Source organism: Grammomys surdaster, unplaced genomic scaffold, assembly GCF_004785775.1.
Source record: "Grammomys surdaster isolate TR1022 unplaced genomic scaffold, NIH_TR_1.0 133, whole genome shotgun sequence".
NCBI lineage: Eukaryota > Metazoa > Chordata > Mammalia > Rodentia > Muridae > Grammomys > Grammomys surdaster.
The window spans coordinates 13,697,097-13,706,655 of NW_021604591.1; the positions used below are offsets into that span (position 1 = coordinate 13,697,097).

At 49.8% G+C, this 9,559-nt stretch overlaps 1 protein-coding gene across 2 annotated transcripts in view; it reads right to left on the reverse strand.

The window, feature by feature from the left end:
- Sftpb (surfactant protein B) overlaps positions 1–5,767 on the reverse strand; it is a 9,986-nt gene extending 4,219 nt beyond the window's left edge. The window contains exons 1-7 of one of the 2 annotated variants that reach the window (XM_028762475.1): positions 5,695–5,767; positions 5,273–5,393; positions 4,794–4,865; positions 4,548–4,673; positions 3,736–3,900; positions 3,464–3,553; positions 596–779 (exon numbers count right to left, since the gene is read on the reverse strand). In XM_028762475.1, the coding sequence (XP_028618308.1) occupies positions 596–779; positions 3,464–3,553; positions 3,736–3,900; positions 4,548–4,673; positions 4,794–4,865; positions 5,273–5,393; positions 5,695–5,762 (826 nt within the window). In that variant the 5' untranslated portion in view covers positions 5,763–5,767. Of the gene's footprint in view, positions 1–595; positions 780–3,463; positions 3,554–3,735; positions 3,901–4,547; positions 4,674–4,793; positions 4,866–5,272; positions 5,401–5,694 lie in introns of both variants that reach the window. The other variant, XM_028762476.1, reaches the window with a different exon arrangement.
- Between the last annotated feature and the right edge of the window lie 3,792 nt (positions 5,768–9,559).

The following is a 9,559-nucleotide window of genomic DNA, read 5'->3' on the forward strand; positions in this document are numbered from 1 at the left end:
CTTTCTTTCTTTCTTTCTTTTTTTTTTTTTTTTTTTTTTTGATTTTTTGAGACAGGGCTTCTCTGTGTAGCCTGGGCTGTCCTGGAACTCACTCTGTGGACCAGGCTGGCCTTGAACTCAGAAATCCGCCTGCCTCTGCCTCCCAAATGCTGGGATTAAAGGTGCGTGCCACCACCACCCGGCTCTAGGGGGTTCAAGATCCTTTATGGCCTCTGTGGGAACCAGCCACACATGTGGTGGATAGATGTACATGCTAGAGCAGAAAAAAAAACTTAGCCTTCTCCCAGGATCCTGCCCTGTCCCACCCTGCTCACTCTTTAACTCAACTGGGAGAAGTCCACTTGTAGGAAAGAGATAGAAACTGGATACAGTCATGCTAACCTTTAATCCTAACATTTGAAAGGCTGAGGAAAGGGAATTGGGAGTTCAAAGCCAGCCTCAGCTATATAAATAAAAGCATCCATATCCATAGAAATAAATAAATAGTTAAAAAACAGTGTTGGTTCCTGAACCCACCTTGTCCGTGCTCCCTCCTGTGTGCACTGCAGGCATGTGAGTTGAGGAGAGGTAATGGGGGAGGGGACGGTAGGCTTACCTGGGCCAATGGCATCCTCAGTGGAACATCGGAGGACAAGGCCACAGACTAGCTGGGGCACCACACGGCCCAGCAGTGCGTCCAACAGAAGAACTGTATAGCGCTCAGCCAAGCACTGGCAGATGCCACCCACCACCAGGGGTACCACGTGGCACACCTGGGACACAGCCACGGCCAGCACACCCTGGGGTGAAGGTGGAGAAAGGACACCATGGGACCTTCTTCTGGCAGGTTGTCATTGTGCCCATCTGAATGGGCACCCCAGACACATCCCCTTTCTCTTGTCTAGGAAGGAGATAGTTCTGTCTACAGGTCACTGGGCATCTAGGACAGCAGGGAACTCAGGTGCACCTGGAGTCACTGAGACTCTGCAGTTGACACCAGATACAGATATGACTCTAAAGGCATGAGTCACTTGAAAGGGGCTTCAAGCCTTCTAACAGCCTGGCCTGAAGTTAGAACTCAAACCCGTTTCCTGACCTAGAGCCACCTACTTTCCCATGCTCATCCATCAGGAAGACAGGCAGTTCCTTCCATTGGTCCCCAAAGCTGACATGTCCTTGGCTTTTGGAACCCCTGGGAAAGCCAGCAGGTCTCCTACCTCACTCCAATTCCAAACAAGCTCTAAGCTGAAGGGCAACAGAGATCACCAGGGTGTGGCTTTTTCCTTTACTCCTTTATCCAGTCCATGTGACAAGCTGGCCCCAGTGCCAGGAGGTTGAGGCAGGAAGAGGGCTCAGGGCATGGACACCCCTGGCATGTGATAGCTCCCAAATGGGACACTTCACTTAAGACACCAAACCTGTTATCACTGACCCACACATGGCAGTCCTCCTGTCATGGTGGCACAGTCGACAACCACTGTAGTTAATGACCAAGCTGCTCATTAGTGAAATGGTCTTCCCCCCGGATTACCTCCACCCATGCCTCCTCCCCTGGTCTTATTCTCTCTCTGCTGACCGGAGAACATGCTAGAACTGCTTCTGACCCTAGGAAGCCTCACGGTGCCCGCTCCCCTTTGCAGAACACTTCCACATCCCCTGCCTAACTCTCACCCTGCCTGATGGTTCAGTTGCTTTCTAAACAGTCGAACACCCTTCTCCCTTGGTTACCCTGGCAACACAGCACAGTCCCTGCTTGGCTGCCTGTTCCCGTTCAGCAATTCTGATGCCGTCTCCATCTGTCTACATGTTGTCTCTTAATGGTCTTGCTCATGCCTTTGATCCTCAGTGATGTTCAGATTGATACAGCTGGGTGATTGTTTTGCATGTAGATGTTTATGTACACGTATGTGCAGGTGTGTGGAGGCCAGAGTGAAGGTTGAGTGTCCTCCTTAGTCACTCAACTAGTCACTCAACTAGTCACTAATGATTTTTTAGAGATTTATTTTTATTTATGCATATGTCTGCGTTTCTGAGTATATGTATGCCACATAAGTGCAGGTGCCCTTGGGTGTCAGAAGAGGCCATTGGATTCTCTAGAGCAGGAGTTACAGGTGGTTGTGAGCTGCCAGACATGGGTGCTGGGAGCCAACTCACTCCTCTGGAGAAGCAGTAAATGCTTCTAACTGTTGGACCATATCTCCAGCCCCACCATGTTGTTTTTTTGAGACAAGGTTCCAGACTAACCCTGGAGTTCATCCATTTGGCCAGGCTGGCTGACCAGCAAGCTCTAGGGATCCGCCCATTTCTGGCTCTCCGGTGTGTAGGGTTACAAATGTGCATTGCTACCCCCAACTTTTATGTGGGTGCAAGTATCTTAACTCAGGTTCAGCAAGGACTGTACTCACGGAGCCATTTTCCTAGCCCTCTGAGCTCATTTAAAAAATATTTCTTGATTCATTTACACCTCAAATGCTGTCCCCTCCTCCAGGTCCCCACCTTACATGGTCCCTCCCCCAACAGCTGATTGAGCTCACTTTTTATTGATGGATGTCCTGGGCCCCTGGGGACCTTATTTTCTCCCGGATCTTGATTTAATTGGTACCCTCTTCAGAGCCTCTCCCTGGCTGACATGGAACTGTTATAACTTTTTCTGTGCAACCCTCCAGCTCTGCATGTTCTATAATCTGCACATTCCTTCCATAACATAGACTTCAGAAAGGCTTGAATGTGTGCCCTATTGTGACTCTTAATGACTGACATGGGCCCCAGGACCCCAGCAGTGTCTGTCTGGCAGCACCCGTGTCTGTGTCTGGCAGCTCACAACCACCTGTAACTGTAACCTCCTGCTCTAGGGAATCCCATGCCCTCTTCTGGCACCCAAGGGCACCTGCACATATGCAGCATACATATACTTAGAAGCGCAGACATATGCATAAATAAAGATAAATCTTTAATAAATAATTTAAAATAATTAGGTGGGGAGTGACTAAGGAAGACACTCAACGTTCACTCTGGCCTCCACACACCTGCACACACGCGTACATGAACATAAACATCTACATGCAAAACAAACAAACACCCAGCCATATCAATCTGAACATTACTGAGACCATTAAGAGACAACCTGTAGATAGGGCATGACCATTTGTGGGGAGGACAATCCTCAGCTGATGAGGCGCTTAGAGAGGCTGCCATGGGTTTGGAGGACAGAAGAGATGCTGACTATTGGTGAACATATTTTTTTTTTGAGAGATTGGTGCACTTTTTCCCCTACAGTGACAACCAGTGCTTCTCAGCCTTCAGATGGTGATCTGCTACAAGAGAAGGCTGGCTCTGACCTAACCTCCCATACCTGAGCCTCAAGGTTCCTTGGGTAGGAGCAATGCATGGTGTCTCCTCATCTAACTCCTCATAGCCATGGAGTGTTGAGGTGGAGGAAGGTGCAGCTATTGGGGGGCCCTCCTGAGCTCTGTGTGGTCCCTACCTTGGGAATCACGGCTTGGACCCGCTTGATCAGAGTCCTGCAAAGCCAGCAGAAGGGCAGAGGGATGGGGAGCTGTTGCTCAGTGAAGTCCTGAGGAAGGAAGTGATGACATGTGGTTAAGATTGGGAGGAACCGCCTCTCTGACCTTGCCTTCTCTGCCTCCTAGTTTGGGCTCTGCCCCTCTGGGTGCTTGTGCGTCTCAGTGGCCACTTTAGCCTTCTGGATTCCCTGTAAGCAGCTGTTGGGGAATGGCCTGGGGAGGGCTGGCTTACCTGTGTGTGAGGCCCAGGCCTTGCCAAGAGGGCGCCTGGCAGCGCAGGGAAGACCAGCTTGTTCAGCAGAGGGTCTGGAATGGCATCCAGCATTCCTGGATTCTGTTCTGGCTTAGCCTGCCCAAGTGGGCACAGGCCCACATGATTGCAGATGGCTTTGGGGTTCTAGGGCATGGAACAGGTAAGGGCTTTTAGGGTCAGGAGGGAACCCCTCTCTGCCCAGGTTCATGCTCAGGGACAAGGGCCACAATCTTTGAGCCTGGAAGTATGGGGAGCAGTCTGGGTGAAGTACTGCATCTTAGGGCTCTATGGAAGGGACAGAGACAGAACTGAAACTGTGTGGGGACTTGGGGCATGTGTCTGGGAAAGTGTGAATGCACATGAGCATATTGTGTGACAAAAAATAAGAATATGGGTATGTGTGGGTAAGGGGATGGAGGGCGTGTCTGAATCTCTAGATGCTGAGCAGGCAGGCTCTGATTTGGGTGTCTGGATGAAGAGACTGAGTTTCCTGTGGCTGTAGTGGGAAGTGTGTGTGTTTGTGTGTGCTATATGTATCTTGTGTGTGTATCTGCAGTTCTGTGCATGTAACGGATTGAGAGGTGGTGTACATGTGTGATTTGGTATGGCTATGGGTGGGTGTTTATGTGTATGGCTGTGTGTGTGCTGTGTATATATCTGTTTGATTGTGTGTGTGTGCACGCGTGTGCATGTGTGTGTGTGCACATGTGTGTGTCAGATGTCACTTATATAGATAGGTAAATAGCCACTTAGGCACATGAACTGTGTGGCAGGTAGGTCAGGGCCCTCACAATCTGGCTCTGGAAGTAGTCGATAACCAGGGGCAGGTAGACGTCAAGCACTTGGCGACACCGGGGCACAAGCAGCTTCAAGGGAAGGATATCACATTCTTGTTCCAAGAACTTCCGGATCGTGTCCTGGGAGGGCAGAGAAGGGAAGGCTAGCCTGGCCTTTCTGAGGTCTGCCCCCACCACAGTCCCTCGACACAAGGCCTCCCTTGTGTTTCTGAACTTCATCCAGGATCTGTTTCCCATTACCTGGAAAGCGTCTTCCTTGGTCATCTTTGTGAGAAGGTGGACGATATCCTCACACTCTTGGCACAGGTCATTCTGGAAAAGAGGGTCTCAAGTGGGGCAAATGAGTTAGCATGCTCCTAGCTCCAGGGATTGAGGCTTTGTCGGACACAGGCTGTCGGGTACCTTAAGGACCTACTCTTCATCTCATCCCGCTGTGCGAACTCCATCCCGTTCTGTCCCACCCACTTGATCCACCCTGCTCTATCCCATCTCGCCCATCTCACCACGACCACCCCGTCTTACCCACACGTCTCCCCATGCATCTCATTCCGCCATGCTTCACTCCATCCCATGCTCCCCACCATTTCCTGTCACACCGTACCATACCATCATTCCCTGACACCCCAACCTTGTGGGAGCTCCATTTCCCTAAGGCCCATTCAGAACCACCCCCAGTTCCTCCTTTCCAGATTTCTAGTGTCTGCTTGAGTGCTACTCACAGCTCCTGCATGTCCCCAGACTTCCTGTAGGCAGTGCCCCAGGGCTCTGCACTGCACTGCTTGCTCCAGGCTTTGGCACCAGAATTTAGGACCTTGTGCACAATCCAGGGATGAGGCCGACCTGATGGCTATAGTTGGGATCAGAGAAACCCTCATCAGGTTCCAGCATACACACAGCACCCTGCCTCCACCCCACCTCCAAGCCAGTTTCATGGCGAAGGGATGGCCATTACTTATGCTAGGCAGCTCTGAGTCCTCCTGCTTCAATATCTACTAGTTGTGACCTTGGATGAGCCCCAGGGCCTCTCTGTGCCTCAGCTAACTTGTCTTTAAATTCTGGATTATGGGCAGACTGGGGTTGTTCTGGGAACAGAGCCGACTTAGTGTTTGGTGGAGAGGCCTCTGTGAGGGAGGCTGGGGACTCACCTGCTCCTGGGCAGCAGAATGTAGGAAGCAGCAACAGCCAGTGCAGTAGAAGTGACTTGGCCATGGCTGCCTACTGCTTAGCACCCTACTTGAGTCAGGGGCTCTTATAGTGTGGGAGAGGACCTGGGGGCTGGACTCCATGGGAGCAGGCTGACCTCAGTGTTTGCCTGCATCTTGAGAGCTCTCCAGGTGTTTGATCCCAGGTCTTCTCAGCAGGGGCACTCCTGTCCACTTCCCGTGTGATGGCTGATGTCAGTTCCTATTTCTCTCCTTTACTCTGTTTTCAAGCTCCCTAAGCCTGATTTTGTTCATCTTCAAACAAGGGGGTCTTGCCACCCTCTGGACTGTTTAGGAGATGCTGAGTGGGGTCAGAATGGGCCTCTCTAGCCCCACCCCCCAGGCTTCTCAATTCTCTGTTCTTATGCAATGCTCTTGAGAGCTTCCTGCCTGGCTCTTGACACAGGGTAAGTGCCGGAAGGGCACACTTAGGTGCTCCTAGGGCCACCTACCTCCCATCTCCCCTTACTTTAAACTCCTCTGCTTCTATGGACTCCTGGCTGGTGCTAGTGAGAGGAGCATTAGACAAAACAGGAAGAGTCCTGTGAGGCTGAGGCAGGGACCTGGGGCTGATATTTCTGTGTCCCCTGTGGGTCTCAGGTAGCTTTATCCAGAAGCAGATGCTCATGACCCCTAGCCACCCCTCCTGGGCATGAGGTAAGATTGAGCTGACACTGGTCCTCTGAGCGCTGTAGCACTCTCAGGCTATGTCCACCCCTGGCTGGGCCCTTGAGAAAAAGAAGCTCAGGGGTCACCGCAGGGCAGGTGCTGTTGGAGTGCATTGGTCACTACTGCCCCCTGGCCATCAGGAACCTTCCTTATCTGATTCCTGCCATTGCCTTTCCCTAGGGACGCTCCCCAGAGAGTCCTCCAGCACACACAGGCTAGGCGGGGCGGGAGCAAGTCTCATGATGAAAGTAAATAGTTGGACACGTGACGTAAAACAACACTTTGGAAGTGGTTCAAGGGTTCATGTAGTTTCTGTTGGCCTCAGGACACTACAGTCTGCTATTCTAGTTACAGCTAACCCCAAGGAAGACTGGGAAAGGGCCTTCTTCAGAGGGCCTTTGTTGTGAGCAGGGACTCTTATCTATTACGAGCAAGGGGTTTGAATCCCCCGAGGGGAGAGGAGCGACAGGTCCTGCTCCACTCAGGGATCATATACTGGATTTGACTGTGAGATTATCAGCTCCTCGAGAGGGAAGAGAGTACGCCAAGAGACAGAGAGTTTGTGGAATTCAGTTACTTCTTTAATGATAATGCACAGCAAGCAAACACAAATGCTAAGGCTATTGCTACAAGATATTATCACATTTTGTATAGGTTGCTTCTAACAATACGCACAATTAACACAAATAATAAGTTGCTAATTACCAAAAAAGTAAGCATAGCAATAGACACATCATTCATTCATGGATTATACGACCTGAGTCCTTATGTTGGTTTTGGGTTACAGGTCCGGAGTCTGGTAAGGCGGGGTCAGGCTGTGGCTTCCAGATAATTTGACCTCGTAGGGTGCTTGACCACGAAGAAGCTGGAGGCATTGGTCTCTCGGTTTGAAGCTGGAGCTTGGCCATGAAGTTGGAGGCATAGGTCTCTCAGTTAACTCTTTGATGACCGGATGCTGAGGAGGCTTTGTCTGGAGGGTCACATTGGCCAGTCATGGCTACAAGTGTGATGAAGTGCTCCGGATGGGCTCCTCTTTTATGCTGAGTTTGGAGTTACTCTTGACGTACATGGCAGATAACCATTCCTGTCTGGTTATCTCAGCACAGTTTCATTTCCAGACTTGCCTTTACAAGTACCAGACATGTCCAGACATGTCTTACAAGTTTCCTATTACAAAATGGAGTTGGTCCTGTTTAAGGGCCTGCTCCTTACAGCCTTCTTCAGAGAACTGCTTTTTGTTTTGTTTTTTTAGAGATAGGATTTTTCTGTGTAGCCCTGGTTGTCCTGAACTTCCTCTGAAGACCAAGCTGACCTTGATCTCACAGAAATCTGCTTGCTTCTGCCTCCCTAGTGCTGGTATTAAAGTCCTGCTTTACCACCACCCAGCTTGTTTGTTTGTTTGTTTGTTTGTTTTGAGACAGGATTTCTCTGTGTAGTTTTGGCTGTCCTGGAACTCACTCTGTAGATCAGACTGGGCTTGAACTCACAGAGATTCACCTGCTTCTGCCTCCAGAGTGCTGGGATTAAAGGCGTGGGACACCATTACCTGATTCTTTTTTTTTTTTTAAGACAGGTCTCGGGCCGGGCGGTGGTGGCGCATGCCTTTAATCCCAGTACTTGGGAGGCAGAGGCAGGCAGATTTCTGAGTTCAAGAGTTTGAGGCTAGCCTGGTCTACCGAGTGAGTTCCAGGACAGCCAGGGCTACACAGAGAAACCCTGTCTCGAAAAAACAAAAAAAAACAAAAAACAAAAAAAAAACCGACACGGTCTCATGTAGCCCAGGCTGGTCTCAAATTTGCTAATATAGCTGAGGATGACCTTAGACTCCTAATGCCCCTGCCTCCACTTCCTGAGTGTGTACAGATGTGCACTGCCACACCAGGTTTACATAGTGACGGGATTACAGGTGTGTGCCTATCACACCTGCCTCGTTTGTGTTTCACAGCTGGTCAGGCAGTCCACTGTGCTACTGGTGACACTGATGATGTCCTGAGTGGTGTAACAGCCAGACACAGCACCTCACAGACTGGTCACATGTCCTCACAACCTTGTTAATAGTTCAGAGAGCCCTTTGGCTGAAGTCTAGTGCCATATCTGTCAGGCAATGTGGACAGTGACAGCAGAAATGATATTCCGCCATGTGTTTCCTCATTTCTTTCTGCTTCTTGGTGGCTCCTTGGAAGGAAGCCAAGGAAGAAGCATCCACTCCACCTTGACCAGGGCCTGAATGGTCAGTGTTGCTGCAATCCTCAAACCCAAGGAACTAAGCTTAGGGTCAGTATAGACATGGCACCGACTTGGCTACCAAGGCCCCTCAGATACATATCTTCAGTGTCACAGGGATGAGATGTAAGCAGTGTGGTGGAGGTGACTGTGTCAGATGGATCTGGATTGGGAACTGAAGGGAACTGAACCTTGACCTCCTTTCAGTTGTGAACTGAAGTTCGGGGAGGGGGGGAGCTATACACACGTTGAACATTCAACAAGGATGACTGGCTGGCTAAAACTTCTGTCTGTGGAGAGCTGGAATATCAGAGACCTACAGCTAAATTATGCCCTCAAGAGCCTTTTATTGCCCACTCTGTGGTCACCTCACATCCTTGTGACAATTAGGTACATTCCTTTGGGATGTACAATAGACCCCAAGCTCCCACCACTCTTGACACGGCCTTGGACATCTGAGCAAGGCAGAGGTTTTCTCGGCTTCCTGTAACTATTTGCTTGATGTCTCCACGGATGTGTTTGAAAACTGTCTTGATTTATCACGATCTCTGCCCCATTCCAAAAAAGAGGAAAACAAAAACAAAACAAAAAGTTTCTGAACTTGAGCATATTTGGAGTGATCTGTATCTGTGTGTCTGGGCTGTGATCACTCAGATTTGGTTTCAGAATAGACTCTTAGGCCTTGTGAGGCGCCAGCTTGTCACTTGTGTCAACAAACTGGAGACCTAAGCTTACTATTTGATTTTAAGATTTATAAAACTATAAATCATGCATATCTATGTATGTGAAAGGCACATGGATAAGCTTGGGGATAAAGAACCCTTGGTGCTCTTCCAGAGCACTTATTAATTTGGCGCTGAGACCCAAACTCGGGCAGTAGGGCTATCGTTCAAAAAAAAAAAAAAAAAAAAA